At 37.5% G+C, this 19,200-nt stretch overlaps 1 protein-coding gene across 5 annotated transcripts in view; it reads right to left on the bottom strand.

The window, feature by feature from the left end:
• The window catches only part of CFAP20DC (CFAP20 domain containing), a 207,591-nt gene that overhangs the window by 179,809 nt on the left and 8,582 nt on the right, over positions 1–19,200 (bottom strand). For all 5 annotated transcript variants that reach the window (XM_084903147.1, XM_084903145.1, XM_084903143.1 and 2 more), the window contains one exon: positions 13,417–13,489. In XM_084903147.1, coding sequence (XP_084759273.1) covers positions 13,417–13,489 — 73 coding nt within the window. The remainder of the gene's footprint in view (positions 1–13,416; positions 13,490–19,200) is intronic.

Here is a 19,200-nt window from a genome sequence, read left to right as displayed (position 1 = left end):
TGTAATGGGCAGTATATGAGTTCTGGCCAGAGGAATTTGATCTCAAATATCCTCCCATGTGATTCTCAGGCCTCTTTCTTGTCTTGTTTTGCTGAACAGATGCACAGAATCCAGCACAGGCCTCCAAGGCTTAGATGGAAGATGGAAGGAGCATGGTTCTCTACCATTGATTTACAATAGATTGTGCTATGTTTAAGAAATGAACATTTACTGTGTTAAGCCCCTGAGATTTGGAGATTGTCTATTATAGCACATTAGCCTGACTAAATAAAGTTACCTAACTTATAAAGTAGAATAACAGAAAGTGACACTCTGGGAAAATGCACTCAGTGAGGATGCCATGTATTTGCTTCAGATATACTTTAGAATAGCAGTTCTCAAAGTGTGGTAAGGACCCTTGGTATTCAAAGGGTGGTTTGGGACTCTTAAGGGTTTTCAAGACCCTTTAAAGGGTTCTCAGGTCAAAACAATTTTCAGAACAAAAGTTAAGATATTATTTATCATTTTCACCCCATTTTCTCACAAGTATACACTGGAATTTTCCAGAGGTGACATGATATATTATATCACAAGAGATTGGATATGAAGGCAGATATGAGAAAGCACCTGTCTTCTATTTAGCCAGATACTACAGAGATTTGCAACACTGTAAAAACAATGGCACTCTTTGCCATTTTTTTCTTTTGTTTTGGAAAATAAAGATATTTTATGTTATAGTTATTTAAAGTTATTATGCTACCATGTAATGTGGTTACTATTTCAAAATAATAACTATATTTTAAATAAGTTTTAATTTCTATATGGTAATTGGGGTACATCTATTGACAGATCCACCCCAATACACAAAAGAACTTTGGGGCCTTCTATACATTTTAAGAGTATAAAAGGGTTCTGAGACCAAAAAAATTGAGAACTGCTTTTGTATAAGAAAGAAAGCATGAGCACACCCAGGAATCACAACCTTTATATAAAATAAGCCCATATTGTCAAAATACATGATAGGATAGTGATGGTATTAATTTAATAGTGTAGTGTCTAGGACATAGTAGGTGTTGAATACATAATTATTAAATTAATAAATTATACAATGGTGATGATTTACACATTTAAGAGTGCTATGATAACTGAGATAATGTGTATGTGGTGGTGTATGTTACCAGTGTTCACAATCATTTACTACCCTCTTTTGTGCAGGAGGTTTATACATCCCTGTCCCATTGACTATAGACTTAGTCATATGACTTGCATTGGCCAATGGATGTAAGTAGAGTGACATATACCATACATATCTGAGGAGAAACTTTAAATTCAATTGTGTGGTTCTGCTCACACTCTTGTTCTGCCCTTGCCTGAAGAATAGCATGTCCCTGATAGGGCATGTATATTCGAGCCAAGTTCTGAAATGCGATGACACAGAACTGACACAGAATCTAACTATAGCTAAAGCAGAGCTATGGTTCACCTGCAGCTCTCAAGTAATATGAGGCAAAAATATATGACATTGGTGTAAACCACTTTAGCAACCCTGGCAAAGACAGTACAGAACGAGCCTAACATGTTGTAGATGTTCAATAAACACAACTAGTTATTATTTAGCCAGAAAAGTACTGGAGAACTGTGGCTTAGTCCTTGAGTGACTGCACAAAGCAGAGCCTACCCTGATTAAAGACAGTTTATATAGTACCATTGAGAAAACATTAGGATTTCAGATAAATTAAGTGTAAAAACTAGGACAAGAGTTAATGTGTCTTTAACTGGTTTTGAAGTGTGTGATGGTGCATCATCATGAAGCAAAATTATTTTGCTGTGTCTTCTGGCCCATTCTGGTCATTTCACCATCAAAGCATGGTTCAAATTGATTATTTGTTGTAAGTAGTGATCAGTATTAACAGTTTCACTTGATTTTAGAAGCTCTTAATACATCACACCATCCTGATCCCACCAAACGCAGAGCATTGTCTTCTTTCAGAAGCGATTTGGCCTTGCAGTATATGTTGATGGTTGACCTGGATCAACCCATGATTTTATGCATTTGGAATTCTCAAAATAAATCCACTTTTTGCCAGTCACAATTCGATGCAAAAAAGACTTTCTTTCATGCAGTTGAAGCAACATTTTACTGATGACTTTCGGTTTTCCATTTGTTTTTCATTTAGTTGATGTGGCACCCATTTTCCTTCCTTTAAAATCATCTTCCCCATTGCTTGTAAATGATCAGAAATTATTTGATGAGCAATGTTTAATCTTTCTGCAAGTTGTTTTTGAGTTGGACATGCATCTTTATCCAATAATGCTTGTAATTGTTGGTCTTCAAACTTTTCCGGTTGACCTGGATGTTCTTTGTCTTTCACAATGAATCATCACTTTTAAAGTGTTTAAACCAGGGTTCACAAGTATCTTGAGATGAAGCATGTTCACCATAAGCTTCCTGAAGTATTCAGCAGAAGTTTTGAAGCTTGTTGTTAGTACAACAAAATAGCAAACATATTAAATCGTATATCTATCAACATATATGTAACTCCATCTATTGAAAAAAATCCAATTAACCGGTACACCTAGTAACAGCTGTTCCTATTTACTACCAACAAATGCAACCAATACCAACTAGAGTGAGAATTTCAGATCACTGATATAGTTTCAAACAGTTTATTGTAATAGCTGTTAAGTATGAAATAGAGATAAAATGTAAGATCACTAATAAGCTCCAATAAAAAAGGGCAGAATACTTGGTTTTAATTAAAGTTCTTTGGGAGTTCTAGTATGGGGTTATAATCAGTTTTCATCTAAGAGCTAAGGGTGGTGTTTCTTAGCTTTAGTCCAGTCTTGAAAACATTTCCTTGCATATACCTTCACATCACCATTGTGAGAAATTAATGAGACTTTATTTCTCCTCACCTAAGTTTTGCCTTTTCTTGTTCTCTGAAACAGATACCATCTGCCAAGAGGTGTGGCTAAGAGAAATGCAATTTATACTCAGCAGGGAAAATAAAAGGTTAACTTATGGCTCAGACACTAGTTTTCCAGGAACTGTGGATTGATGAAAGAAAAGCTGGATGCTTTCCTAATCCTGTTCACCTGTTCTTTGCTCATCTTGTTTCTTGTTTTTTCTTTTTCTAAACAAAGGACCACTCTGACAATATATCAACAGATTTCAGTACAATACAAGTATTCTTGAGGACTCTCTACATACACAGAATTCTTCTAAGTGCTGTGAGAATTACAATGATGAATAAGACATCCTTACCCTCAAAGTAATCATGTAAACAAGTATGGAAACACCGAAGAGAATCTTACAGCAACTATAGGACATGGGGAGGATTTGTAAGCATATGCATTTGAGTTTGACCTTAGGGAATGATTAGAATTTCAAAAGGTAGAAAGATGAAATTGGTTTGGATGAAAACTATAGCCAAAGGCGTAAGAGCCAGGGTATTTATGGCAAGGGGTTGGAGTGGAATAAGAATTGGAGGGAGAGGTATCAGATCACATCCAGAAAGCCTACGGTGCCCCGTAAACAACAACTTTGTGGGACATTAGGATGAAGAAGCTTGGGTTGCAGCGAATCTGATGTGTGTGTGTGTTTTTCCCCATGGACCTAGGCTGCCTAAGACTAAAATCTAAAACTGATACTGATGATTTCAAAAGTGAAAAACAGGTGTTAATAGTTCCTTGCAACAGAGAACTTAAATGCAGTTGAAGTCCGCAATGCCTGCTTTATTTCATTATGTATTATTACCCAGTTTTTAAAAGAAGGTTGAACCGTATTAGAGAATTTCAACCTTTTGAGGGAGCAATAATATCCTCTGTTTATATAGAACACATAAAGGTGTTCATCCTCAAATGCATTTAAGATGGAAAAAAGGGAGAAGGGCCTGTTCTGTTCAAAGTAACAGAAGTGACTCAGGATTATATAAAAACCAATAGATTAGATAATCTTAAATGTTCTTTCTAGCCAGCTTCAAAACTTCATTACTATGAATAGAAATTCTAAATGTAAATATCAACAAGTTACCAATTTTAAATCACCCATATCTTGACTTCTTCCTGCAAATACCAAAAACTGAAACTGACTTCAAGGAGTCTTAACAATGCAAGGAATTAGAAACTGCTGAAAGAAGGAAATGAACATTTATAGATCGTGTGGTCGGTGTCAGTGGCTAGGTTATGTCTCCGTAAACAACCTGAAGTCCAATGAACTCTGCTGCTGCCTACTATAACATCTGAGTAATGTCTTTTAGCAAATGGAGTTTAGAAATTCAAGTCAATGACAGCCTCATCAGGGTTCAAATGCATGGGCCTCTGAAGATCTCGTGGTCTAGTTAGGATAAAGGGATGGTTGTGAAGATGCATAAATAACAGACTACCCTATACAATAAAAGCCTAATATGCAAATCGACCTAACGGTGGGATGAATGGCAGAACAACTGGCCGCTGTGACGTGCACTGACCAGCAGGGGACAACGCTCAAAGCAGAGCTGCCCCTACCCCACAGGCCAGCCAATGTAGGTGCCAGCAGGGGACCTCCATCTCCCTGTGGGTCGCCCCACAGATCGGCCCTGATCACTGGCCAGGCTTACATACCCTATCCATGCATGAATTTCATGGCCAAGGCCTCTAGCCTATGGATAAATGTCATAACAGACTTAGGTATATATAAATGCTACTATAAGATATACTTGTGATTTACTACATATATTTCATTCCACCAGTCATTTCTGTGTGTTCAAATAAAGGTCCTATAATATTTATACATCCAAGTATGAAATTCCACAATTTATGAAAAAAATTACAAAAATCAGGAATGTTAGAGATACCAGCCCTCCCTATAGGAGCTTCTCTTTATATTTATTACTGGCCAACATAATCAAAGCTAAATGGCTGCACAAAGCTCCATGGTAAATTGTCATAGCTAACTAGCAATTCTTCATCAATATTAAATAGATCTATAATGTTCTATTAATGAAAATGTCCTAAATGATTATAAATTTTATGAGGATTATATAGGTCCCATAACATTCATATTTTAACCTATTTTGTAGATGTTAAAAATTATTCTTATTTTGTCTACTTAAAATAATTAACTGCCAGAATAAAAGTAATGTACAGTGAGAGGGAAGAAGAACCAAACCAGAGGAAACATTTCTCCTGATAATAAAAAGTGAGCGAGATATCAATGGCATTAAAGAAACATATCCTCCCAATTCTGCCATAGCAAAGAAGGGAGAGCATTTGGAAGATCGGATTGGCTGTGAGATATCTTCAATCCCTGTTAGTGAAGAACATGGGCAATGGGAAACACACAGGCCTGTTTTTTATGGTCTACTACACTAGAGGCCTGATGGACAAAATTCCTGCAAGAGTAGGCCTTCCTTTCTCTGGCTTCCCTCTGGCTCCTGGGACCCAGGCTTCCCTCACAGCCCCAGCTTTGTCCAGAAGGTCATCCAGACTAATTAGCATATTGTTTTTATTATTATAGATCATTGGAAGTCCATCTGCTTTATCTATTTTGCTAGGTCCTGTTTCTTCACAAATGAACATTCCTCTCTATTTGAGATTCCACCCTTGGCCTGGTCACCTGTAACTCCCTTCATACCAGGATTAAGAGGCCAGTAATTCCTATAGTTGTCTTTTAAATAAGTTGTTAGCATTCATACCCAAACAATGCACCTCCTTCCAGACAGAGATCCTGCAGGCTCTCAAGGATAAGCTGTTTTACCATCTCTCTTCAGGGATGAGTACCATGAATATTTCACAGGGAAAGAGACATGTTCAAATTGTCTCAAAATGTTTCAGAAGCACAAATAAATATCTCTGCATTCCTATCTATATTTAGGAATGTAAAAAAATAATATTTGCGTACAGTAACTACTTGGCAGTATCCAATTTAATCCCCGTAATTATTCAATAATAAATAGGTGTAAATACCATCCCTGTTACACAGAGGAACCTGTGACACACGGAGGGTTCATCAACTTGCCCAGGATCTTCAAGCTAACACATGGCAGAGCCAATTACTCCCAGGCTTACCATCCAACCCGTCATAGGACCCTGACTTGATAATGTTTAAGGCAATTATTGAACTGTACAGTGATTAACAAATGCATGGCCTTTTATTATAATTTTACAGAGTGAGAACACTTTCAAATATTTCTGTATGTGCAATTTTTCTTTTGCTAGTATTTTATTTAGTTCTCAACATGTATTAAGGTTATCTAAAGAATTTTTAAAAAACAATTTACAAAAGTAAAATAAACAAAATAAAAACAAGGAAGAAAGGATTTCTCAAAGAACATTTATTTAATAAAGAATATTGCATTTGGTTTATATACGACCACATGTGTTATCTAAAACTTCCACATAAAACCTATTTTAAGGCATGCAAATTTAATATATTATTAAAGTCAGTATGCAAAGCATATAAAGTGCTTTTTGCTAATGCATGTAACAAAATATACTGATTATGCAAGAGCATTAATTAGATATAATTAAAATACTGAGATTTAAATACTGATGATTTTAAAAAGAAAAAATAGAAGTTGGAATTAGCCATGAAATGCATTCAAAATGCTAATGAAACTTGCAATGTCATTATCACTTTAGTATATAATATTTCTAGCTTAAAAAAGAGCAACCACTGGCCACTTTCACTTAGTTCTATACACATTGTTTAGAAATATATTCACTCAGTGGCAAATGATTTCACTGGATAATATAATACATTTCACTTAGATAACACTTTCTAAAAAAATAAGTAATTTAAGAGCTACATAACAACCATTATTTTCTTCAAAGGAAGGCATCAAAATGATAAAGAAAGATAAAGTAAATTTTCCACAGGAAGAGCTGTGCTTGGTTAAATGTAAACAACCTCAAAAGCTCTCACCAATGTCATTCTGACCTAAAGATATCAAATTGAGGTGTTTTCTCAACTCTGGTAGCTAGCTTAAAAGTGGCTGAAGGAGACTAGTGACAGGTGAAAAGAATGGGGTGGCAGCTGTGAGGCCATATTCATTTTACTTGGTTTAAAGTTTCAAAGGAGTCTACTGTCTCCAACATCACCGAGGAAGGAACAGTAGGAGCAGAATTCAACAGGATAGAAGAACCTGAAACTTCTATTAAGTTTCTCTCCTGACTTCTTTGTCTAACTCACTAGTATAAATACAAAAAAATGAAGTAAGAGTAACTTCCATTAAATTACCTTAATGCTAAAACTTACTTTTGTAGGATAGCTATGTTTCAATTTTCTATTTTATGGAAATGGGGGAAAAAGCTCTGAGAAATCCACAAAAATCTAAACCTCCTAAAATTTCTTAGGAAAAACCTAATATCACCAATTAATTCTGGCAATTAAAACTTGGAAAACAAAAAAGATCACTTTACCATTTACTGAAGAGGCAATTGAGACAGAATTTAAGTGTCTAGCCCAAAGGCATATTACTAGGGGACAGAGCAAAAAGATGAAACAGAAACTGGAATAAGCCTATTAAACCCTAGGTTGAATTTTAGGTTAAAATCATTACACTCCACTCAGATGTACTTCAAATTCAAAATATTGCAATATATAAAGAGATCACAAAGCATCAGTTAAAATTTGTAAGGACTAGTGACCCTTTTAGGGGGTCTATTTTTTTTTTTTTTTTTTAAGAATTTCCTTTATCAGATTTCAAATGCAAGTAGTACTCCAAACAGCTAAGGTTCAACATATGAACGCTTTTGGTAAAAATATCCCCTAAGATCCACAGGTGAGGGCTCCCAACCTCTCCAAATAATTCATGATGCCCACCATTGGCTTTGATAGTGTGTTCATCCCAGATGTCAAAAAAAGCACTGGTTGAGCTGAGTAAAACTGAGAAAAATAATGTCAATTCTCTTAGAGGTATTAAACTTACAAATCTCACAATTCACCAAGATCAGGACAAAATAAGGATAGAAAAAAGGAATTAATGCAGATCAACGATATTCCGTAAAGTGAATACAATTCCTGTCAAAAACTGTAACAGACCAAAGCCCCTTAGTATGATTGGCACTATCAAATTTAGCAAAATGGATTTCTATTTTAAGATGCAGTTGGTTCCTTTCCAAGAGCTCTGGTTCATGGAGCTCCTCCCGTGCACCAGATGTCTGCCTCCAGGCTCTGTAACACCTATCAGCCCACACAGGGGAGCTGCTGGCTCCCACTGCCACGATGCTGCAGTGTGGAAGGGACCACAAAATGGAAGAATTCTTAATAAGTTGTTGTTTATTGAATCATTTAACTTCAGGTCAAACAGTGAGGCACCGGTATACTAAAATACTTTGGAAATGAAAATTGCAACTAATACTAAGAAATAAGCAAATCAAAACATAAGGTTTATTTGTATAAAGCAGGGAGGGGATTTTCTTTTGTATGTTGACGCCAAAAGAGAGAAATACAAGGGAATTCTGTTACTGTACTGCTGCGGATATTAAGTGTTAGAACAGTGTTCCCTTGGCTCTACATGCAAAACGTTAATGGGTATTAAGCTCTGAAAGCACCTTACCCACAGGTGCAAGATTCTGAATGCTATTATTTTTTAGATGTTAAAAAATAATAATGATCTCGGTATGAACAAAAATAAAGAATCAACAGAGAAGAAGTAAAGTTGATTTTTAGCTTTCTTTTAAAAAGGAAAGTATAATATGAGTATTGCCACATCTGAGATGCAAAGTACTAAAACAAAAAAGATTTGGGTAAAATTCTTCCTTTAATTCTCAGGCACTTTTCTGAAAAGGGTAAAGACAGAAACAGGAGCAGAATGAAGACCTTTCCTTCCTGGAACTCCAGAGATAATACTGTATTATGAGGAGCCCCTAGAGAAGATGCAGAAGGCTTAGCAATTTCATCTCATATCAAAACTCAAATAAACTATATTTACTAGATATGTACCTACGTATAGCAGTATAGAGCACAGGTTCTAGATTTAGACTGCATTATCACTTTGAAGTCTTTTGGCTAAGTTAAAATATACTATAGATGTAGACTACAAGTTTGAATTCTGGCTCTAAGAGCTTAGTGAGTAGGTCTATAATCTGTAGCAGATTCCTTAACCTTTCTGGATTGCAGTTTCCTCAATGGTAAAATAGAGGCAATAATTAACATTACCATGCAGGCTTGTTTTAAAGATTAATTGAAATAAGCAATTAAAGTACTTAGAGCAAAGGCCAGTATCTAGTAAGTGCTTAACAAATGTTAGCCATTGTATTTTATGTAAATTTTCTCATTGAATTCTTATGACATTTCTGTGAGGTAGGCATTATTACTCTCATCTCATGGTTAAGGTGAGTTAAATAATTTTCCCCAAGTCCTACAGAGATAAAGAATTTGACATTGGATCTGTCTAGTTCCCAGCCCATGCGCTTACTTCTACCTAATACTGTACATGTTCCCCATAGGTCTTGCTTTTATGTCATCATAACACTTATCAAGATTTATTTAAATAGGCTTTCAATCGATCTTTCAATCTAAGAGCAAACTATACTGGGTCCTGTTTATCTATTTCTATCAGTCCCCTCCAGCTCACTCATCCAGATTTGAGAGCTTCTAGGAGAGGCATTGTTAGGTGCTGAACTAGTATGATGGGTAGACATACAGGGTCCCAGTCCTCACGGAACTCAAAGTCTACTAAAAAAGACAGATAATCAAGTAAACATATAATTACAAACTGGTATTGTGGTAATAAAGGAAAAGAGTCAGGTGTTAGAAAAGAGCATTAAGAGATGGAACTCATTTAGTTAAAGGAAATCAAGTAAGATATCTCTCTCTCTCTCTCTCTCTCTCTCTCTCTCTCTCTCTCTCTCTCTCTCTCTCTCTGAGGAAGGGACACAAAGCTGTGATGAGAAGGCTGAGTAAGAGTAGGCAAGGCAAAGAAATGGGGATTTAAAAAAGTCATCATTGGAGAACATGCTTAGAGAAAGGAAGGGGGAGAGAGAGTGTGTGAGAAACATTGATCACAAGTGCCCTGAACGGAGATGCCCTGACAATGCTCCAACCAACTGAGCCACTCCAGCTGGGCAAAGAAAGGGGGATTTAAATCACTTGTGGATAGGACCTAAGAAGAGACCTCACCGGAAGGGTGTGAGAAAGGGAAAGCCAGTGTGGCTGGAAAGGAGCCAGCATGGCTGCAAATGATGACTGCAGAGCAGAGTGGTATGAGATGAGAAGGGAGAGGTGAGCTATCAGAGCACATAGGAGTATCAAGGATTTGGGAGTTTATATTCAGTACAATGGGATTTTTGTGATTAAGGAAGATCACTCTAGCTGCAATATGGAGACTAGATTGGAAAAGCACGAGAGAAGAATCTGGGAAACTCACTGGGATTTTCTTACAGTAGGTCAAGGGAGATGTGATGGCGGTTTAGGACAGGGAGGGTGGCAGTAAGGGAGGCGGAATATACAGATTCAAAGTATATTGACTCCCCCATGTCTAACACATTGCCTGACAATAAAGGAACTCAATCACTGGTTGCCTGACTGATTCCTCAAGCAGAGCTGTTGCTGGTTCTGAGGCATCTGCTAACCCACAGATGCATGACCTCACCCTGAGCAGTTTAGTTATCCAGTGCACAGGAGACCCACAGGAAGATGTCGAAGAAATTATTATTGAGTTAATAAGCCAGCTGGCAAGACTCCACTTATGAAAACCTCTTGATGTGTGAATTTTTCTTTGTAAAACAAAGTGCTTCCCCCACTCTGACAATGGAAAATTTTAGAAGCCAGCTAATTTTTTGCTGTGTGATTTTTTTAAACTTGTGGGAGAAATGTATTATTTAAAATAGCCTGGGGTATGCTGTCAGAAATACAGTAAAATACTAAAGGTGCTGAAAGTAAGTCCTTTCTTTTAAGAGGAAAAAATGCTATAGTTAGACAAACTATACTCATTCTATATCCTTCCTTGTAAAAAACATGGTCTCTGTCATTACTTCCTAAAACAGCAAAATATTTTTATTACCTATTAGCAACAAATGCAAATGCAAAGTTAATACATTTTCTTGTAATCTGATAAATTCATAATGTCAGAACAGAGAATGTTTTCCCTATGTTATTTAATAATTTTGACCTTGTATCTATAAGATATTTTTCCTTATTCCTTAATCCCAATACCTCTGAAAATGTTTGGCCATCCTTACACAGGCCAACAGCATTAATAACAGGGTAACAGGAGTAGTCAGGCTTACAGCTGCTCTCTTGCTAGGACTACGATAAACCTAAGATACTTAACCAATTTCTTCGAAATTAAAGTTTTGTTATTATTAAATTAAAAGCGCAATGCACAATTTGTGCTAGAATGGGCCTTCCTTTCCTTGGCTGCTGGCACTGCCTTTCCACTCTGGCCCTGCCTTACTATGCTGCCAAGAGGCCCCGAGAGACCAGGGTGGGGTGGAATGCCTGCATCATCACCATGGTGGCGAGACAGGCATCCACACTGGTCACTCAGTGTCTGTGTATGCAAATTAACAGCCATCTTTGGCAGGTTAATTTGCCTACTCACTTTGATTGGCTGGTGGCATAGAAGAGGTATGGTCAATTTACATGTTTGTCTATTATTAGGTAAGATGAGTTAAAACAATATATTACTTAGGCTAGAGTTGTACATTCAAATGCTTGGCGACATAATTAAAGCTTAGTTTATTATTTAAAAAAGTGTTCTCATCAGCAAAAACTTCAGCCAAGTGTCTTGCATGCCTTTTATCAAAAGATCACCTTCCCACCAGTACCCCTCCACTGCTTCTGAAAAATCTCAAAGTATAAATGGTAGAGATCAGGAGAACAAGAAGGGCTGAACGGGACTGCCATGCAAGGTACTTAATAAGCTTAAAAATAGTCAGTGTAGGGTGTGGCTCAGTGGTTGAGCATTGACCTATGAACCAGGAAGTCTCAGTTCGATCCCCAGTCAGGGCACGTGTCCAGGCTGCAAGCTTGATCCCCAGTGTAGGGTGTGCAGGAGACAGCTTATCAATGATTCTCATCATTGATGTTTCTATCTCTCCTCCGTTCTTCTCTGAAATCAACAAAAATACATTAAAATATATCTATTTATAATTCGCCTTCTTCCATTTGGTAGGAAGCCATTTCCCCTACACTAAAAAAAAAGCTTTATATGATACTCTCTTGTACAAGTAGTATGTGTTTTTAAGTCTTAAAAATGTTCTTTCTACAGAACCAGAAAAGGATCCTTAAGAGCATCATAATATTGTATTTTGTTCCTATCACTGTAAGAACTATTTTTAAAAATTTTAGTAACCAAGACAAATAATAATAGAAACCTTAGAAATTCACTGTTGAACAAAACAGTGAAATTAAAGTTGAACAAAACAAAGGTACAAATTGTTCCATCTATCCTTTACCACTCAAGAAAACAAGATTGTATATTATTAGCTAAAATTCATATTTTATCTACATCTGTAAAAATTGTTAATATTCTAATTCACATAAAGAGAAAAGAATTACCTCAAATTTATCTGATTTCCATTTTATTAAAGAATCTCCCTCCTTTGTTTTTTAGTACAAAATTACCTTCATTATTAGGAAAAGCCACTTATTCCAGTTGGCAAAATAAAAGTGTAAGCTCAGACCTTGGACAATTATTAATTACAAAAGAAAAAATTTAGAAAATAGCATACTTTAAATGCAATGCTATAATTAAAATATACAAATTTATAGGGAGTAGCAAAAGTAGATTTATAGCAGTGAGTACATGAAACAGAGCTTATTCTTTTAGTATTATTTATTATTGTATTATTTTCCATATGAACTATAATCCTATTTGCCCCACCCTGTATTAATTAAATCTTACATAATATTCGACTCTATATGAGTGTACAAATCAAATACCTTCATTCTCGAATTATCTCAGACAACAGATAGCACAACTGAATAACAGCTGTATATTCTCATTTTTGCTAAAAAATCTGTTTATAGAAAGGTCATTTTAAAATGAACACATCCCAAGCCATCTATAAACTGGTATAAACAGAAGGGACCAACATTTCTAAACTGAGCAACATTAAAGCAAGGTATTTCTATCAAATTTAAATTAAACATAGTTTTAAATAGCAGACAGCATAGAACATAACATCGCCGTTCCCCATTTGAACCAAAAATCTCAAAACTTTGGATTATTTATTTCTTCAAGTTATAGTCTGCTTATTACCAAATTCATAATCCTTTGATATTTTCTTAAAACAGATTAAATTTGCTTCCTTCCCCAAGGAAAATGCCAGACTACAGTGATATCCAAGAAATATGATTAGATTAATTTAATTACTTCATGTCAACTTGATAAGTCACTGCTCTTTAATGCAAAAACTGCCACTTGTAATTAATGACTGTTCGTATTGCTTTAATTGATCAAATGTCTCATACATATAAAACATTGAAAGAAGTTCTGTATATCTTACAGCAATTCAGTGGAGAAGTCTTGTCCCAGGGGTATGTAAATCTGAAGTACAAGAAACCTCTGGATCAGTCCAACTAGAATGAGAGGGGGAAAAGACACATTCACATTTATGTGTGCATATAGACAAACAATCGAAGGCCACCAACAAGCTCAAACTTTTAGTATTTCAATAATATAAAGAACTGCAATAGCACTGTTCATGTGTTACAACCTCATTATTCAAGCAAAACATTGATGAAAATTAAATCAAAATCTAACAACAAATGTCTTTTAATGTCCCATCTATAGGCATGGTAAAATATTTATGAAAGTTTAAAAATAATTTTTATTTACTATTTTTAATAGCTTAGGAAAGAATGTACACATAGAACTGCATTCAATAGAGACATATAAAACTGAACTATAGATTCCCATCAAGCATTCATAAAAACTTGCTGCAATTATTTTTATTCACTGACAGTTTTAAGTGTACTAAACAACTTAATAAAAAAAAAATAGACCAAGAAAAGCAATTCACACTGAAGATTTGATGAGCCATATCTAGTTTATATGGTTTTAAACATGGTCCACATTGAGATGGAGAAACATATTTTCATTTATAATGCCTTTTGTAAATTTAACACAGTTTTAATTAATCTAATACTCATAAATTAAGTACTGATAACTTTTATTCCTCACCACTGGCTTCATCTTTATTAACAGATATTTGGAGAAATACCAATCACTTTTGATAGGTGAAGTCTATAACTGCTTCAAAATTGATTAATTTCATATTACCTCTTCAGATTCATTCACTTAATTCCTTTTCTCTTAGGTTTTGAACTTCTGCTTAATCTTGCAATTATGATGCGCTTAATAGATGTTTTAGTATCACTACTTCTCAAAACATAACTTTTAGAAACTTTTTTCCTAAAATATGGAAATGTTTTGATTTATCTGACCTTTCTTACAAATCTCACAGTACAGGCTTATGCATGAATAAAAGAAGGCAACTGGTCTAAAATGCATGTTATTTTCTATTTATTCTAACTTAGTAGGTTTAACAAATTTAATTATTTTAAAGTAATAATATATGTTTTTATAGTCTATATAAAGACCTTCTAGGTTATAATTCCAGATAAGCTATTTAACAACATTTCAGAACAATCTGAAATTTAGAACCTAAAAATTAAATGTGCCCACTGTTTTTAAATCAAACAGGATAATTTTTGCTTAAAACACTAAGTGGCCAGGTGGCTCAGTTGGTTAGAGCATAGACCTGCACACCAAAAGGTTGTGGGTTCGATTCCTAGTCAGGGCCCATTCGGGAGGCAACTGATGAATGCTTCTCTCTCACATTGATCTTTCTCTTTCTCTCTCTCCCCCTTCCTCTCTCTAAAAATCAATAAAAACATATCCTCAGGTGAGGATTAAAACAAACAAACAACAAAAACACTAAATATATAAACTGCACCAGAGACCTATTTGTAGAGTAAGCAATATAATAAAAAAATTACAGGCTCTGACCTTAGAAAATTTGTCAGGAACCAGATTTTACCATATTTATGGGAAAAGCCAGCAAGGCAACCAGGGCCCTGGACTACAAAACCAAAATAAGAAGCCAAAATGAAGCCAACTTAAATAAATCATTGTTAATCAATCTCTCTCTTACATCTTTCCCTGATTGGCCCATTGGGTATTTTTCCACTGGACAAGGTCTCTGTAAATAGAGCTCAGGGAGCACCAGGATAAATGAAATGCAGTCTTTACAAAAGGTCCCTAATATATGTCACAAATCTCACTGAATCAGCACTGTTCTCTTCAAGCACAAAGAGCTACACATATAGGGCATTTTTGTATGAACATTTTTAGATATGAAAGACACCTGCCCTCAAAATAGAAACCTTTATAATGCAACTTTCTCACATATAGAGAAGCCCTAGTTTCCAAAAGTCTCCACTTCTAAGATTAAAAGAAGTATGACAATACTATATGGTGATGATCTAACAAAGAAAAAAGTACTTTAATAACATTTGACATCCACTGATCCTGTGTGTTAGAAAAGCTATATAAATTCTATAGTAATATTTTTTCTAGTGGCCTAGTAAATTCAAATGGACTCTTCATGTGTACATTATATTTAAAATCACTGTAAGTAATGCTGAATATGAAACTGCTTAGTAAAAAAATACCCGTTATGCACATAAAATTCATAAAAAATGTAGTCCTTTTATTGAAATATGCAGTTTTCTAATCCACTAGAAGTCTGGTGTACAAAATTTGTGTACTTGGGGGGTAGTGGGGTCCCTCAGCCTGGCCTGTGCCCTCTTGCAGTCCAGGAGCCCTCAGGGGAAGTCTCACTGACGGTTTAGGCCTGCTCCTCCCTCCCCCGTCCCCCCTTGGAGAACGAGCCTAAGCTGTCAGTTGGACATCCTAAGGTGGCCATGGAGGCGGAAGAGGCTCCCACCACCGCTGCTGTGCTCCTCAGCCATGAGCCCAGCTTCAGGGGGCAGCTCCTGCTTTGAGCATCTGCCTTCTGGTAGTCAGTGCACATCAGAGAGACTGGTCATTCTGCTGTTTGGTCGATTTGCATATTAGCCTTTTATTATATAGAACTTGTGGCCTGGTGCACAAAATTTGTGCAGGGGGGGGGGCTCCCTCAGCCCAGCCTGCACCCTCTCTAATTGGGGACCCCTCAGGGGATGTCTAACTGCTGGTTTAGGGCCGATCCCACTGGCAGTTGGGCATCCCTCTTGCAATCTGGGACTGCTGGCTCCTAGCTGTTCACCTGCCTGCCTGCCTGATTGCCCCTACAGTAACTGCCTCTGCCTGCCTGCCTGATTGCCCCTAACTGCTCTCCCCTGCCAGACTGATCTCACCCCAAACTGCCCTCCCCTGCTGGCCTGATTGCCTCTAACTATCTCTGCCTGCCTGATCACCCTTAACTGCCTTCCCCTGCCAGCCTGATCTCACCCCCAACTGCCCTTCCCTGCTGGCCTGATCTCACCCTCAACTTCCCTCTTTGCCTCAACCCCCATCACCATGGCTTTGTCCAGAAAGAAGTCAGACGTCTGAAAGATGACTGGTTGACCCGGACTAATTAGCACATCACCCTTTTATTAGTACTAGTATAGGATAGGATTGCTTAAATGGGGAGGGGAGACCCTTTTTTCATCAGGAGAACATGCTCTTGGTGGACATAATCCCTTTATCTGGATTGATAGACAGCCATATGCACTATAATGCCAAGCTGGTCATTAAAAAATTGAACCACTTTCTTACACCTTACATTAAACAGCTATTGCCCTTAAAATTCCTCCTCAGACCCTACCTTAGGTTCTGTCTTCGTAGTTCACCCAGATGAGGTTATGATTGGTCAGTTTCTATGCCAGTGTCAAAAACTCTGCCTCCTAGGCAGCCATTAGCTCCTCACAGTTCACCCAGATTTGGCTCTGATTGGTTGGTTTCTATGCCAGTCAGTATCTCTGCGCCTATCTCCATGCCTGATCAGAGAGGCGGGGCTGATCAGCAGCCCCCGCAGAGGCCTGAAGAGAAACAGAGGCGCAGCTGCTGGTGAAGCCCAGAGAGAAAGAGAGAGGCAATAGCTGATCAACAGCTGCTATGGAGGCTGCGGTTCAGACCCTGCCTCTCCCCAGACCTCTCGCCAGGCCTGATCCTCAGTCCCCTTAGCAGTCAGTGCTGGGTCACCATACTCTCAGCAACAGCACTGACGACAGGACGACCCAGACAGCCATGGCAACCCAGCAACGACTGTAGGACTGACTTCCAGTGAGTCGAGCCTTTGGTCATTTTGGACGTTTCGGACCCTGGGTTTTTATATATTAGGGTTCCTGCCTGAGACAAACTACCTCTATTTTTTAGGGGTCAGGTCCTTTTTTGTTTTGAATATTTTAGAAACAAATTTAATGAGTAAAATATCATTAGATGTTTAAACACTGGTGTTACAGTTATTTCCTTATAGAAAACCAGAGGCCCGATGCATGAAATTCATGCGAGCGTAGGCCTTTATTCCCCCGGCGGCTGCCACTGGCCTCCCTCTGGCACCTGGGACCCAGCCATCCTCCTGGCCACTGGCAGGCACCTGGGACCCAGGTTTCCATCATAGCCCTGGCTTTGTCTGGAAGGTCGTCCGGAATTAGCATATTACGTTTTTATCATTGTAGATGACAGCTGTACACCTCATATACAGGGACTTGGGACTAGTCATCCTTTAGGAGTGACCTGATAAATCATGCTGAAACTACTTACTGGTTCCAATCACAGCCCTGGCATAAACAGCACTGACCTGTACCTCTCCACTTCAATACAGATGACAGGAAACACTTATGCCTTCATTGTGAGTTATTCTGCAACTCTTGGGCAAATGAAAAAAACCTGTCTGGGCCCTTTTACTTTTCATGTGTAAAACTGAGTCAATAATTTAGAATTATGGATTATAGACTTATTTATATGGATTAAGTTAGATCTATTCAATAAAGATTTATTGAACATCTACTATGTGTGAGACAGTGCTAAAGTTTTTTTAGTGGGTAAGATAGACAAGGTCTCTGACCCCTTAGAATTTATTGTCTAGTTCTATGAAGGAGGAGGTCAGGGTGCTGTGAAAGCATATAATCATGGGTCCTTAGAGGGAAAGCGACAATGAACGAACATTTTCTTGAAGAAATGACATTGGAATTCAGGTAGGAACACATTTTACAGGGAGAGGGGATATTCTATCATATGATGAAAAAGGTGAATTTAAAGGCCTAACAGGCAGATAGGAAAGTCAGCAGGTGAAAAGCAGCAAGAGATAGCCTGGAAAATAGCTTCCCATTGATTTTAGGATGACCTATGGGAACTCAATCATTCAGGGCCTTGAAGACCATGTGAAGGGTATAGGTCATTCTAAATCAATGGGAAGCCACTCATATATTCACTAATTTATTCAACAAAGTTACTGGATGTCTACTGTGGTGCCAGGCACTGTTTCAGGTGAACAAAAAAGACTAAATTTCTGTGCTGGTGGCAGTTACTTTCTGGTAATGGTGAGAAAAATAAACAAACAAATAGATAGATAGATAGATAGATAGATAGATAGATAGAGAGATAGATAGATAGCATGTTAAATGGTAGTAAGAGCTATTGGAAGAAGCAGAGAATGGTAAAAATGATCAAAAGTGCAGGAAGGATCTAAAGCACAGGTCAGGGTTAAGGCCTGAAGAAGGGGAGTTTGGGAAAATGAAGCTCCAGGCAGAGAGTACAGTACAGCTTGAGCACAGGTGCTAAGGTGATAGGCACCAGGCTATGTTTGAAAACAGCAAGGAGACCTGTATAATTGCAGCAGAGTGAACAAGGGAGAGAATTATACAATAGAAGACAAGGTCAGGGAGTTAAGAGGGTACCGATCCTGCAGGGTCCTATAGATCTTTGGTTTTTACTCTGAGAGAGATGGGACATTTTCAGCAGGGGAGTGCCTTACATTGATTGACAAGTATCGCTCTAGACTAGGGGTGTCGAACTCAATCAGAGAAGGGGCCAAAATCTAAAATCCAGCCTAAATCGCAGGCCGAATGGTTTACTGAACAGTCATAAACTGACAATGTCATAAACTGACAGCGGAGTGCAGTGATGACAGCGCGGTGCGGGCCACATTGCAAGGCCTGGCGGGCTGGATTTGGCCCGCAGGCCTTGTGTTTGACACATGTGCTCTAGACACTAAATTGACAACAGAGGACAAGTCAGAAACAGGGAGGCCAATTAGAAGTCTACTGCAGTATTCCAAGCATGAGATAATGGTGGCCTG

The sequence above is a fragment of the Pipistrellus hanaki genome, assembly GCF_964339955.1.
Source record: "Pipistrellus hanaki genome assembly, chromosome: 13".
Classification (NCBI taxonomy): domain Eukaryota; kingdom Metazoa; phylum Chordata; class Mammalia; order Chiroptera; family Vespertilionidae; genus Pipistrellus; species Pipistrellus hanaki.
This window is presented reverse-complemented; position numbering and strand designations above follow the sequence as displayed.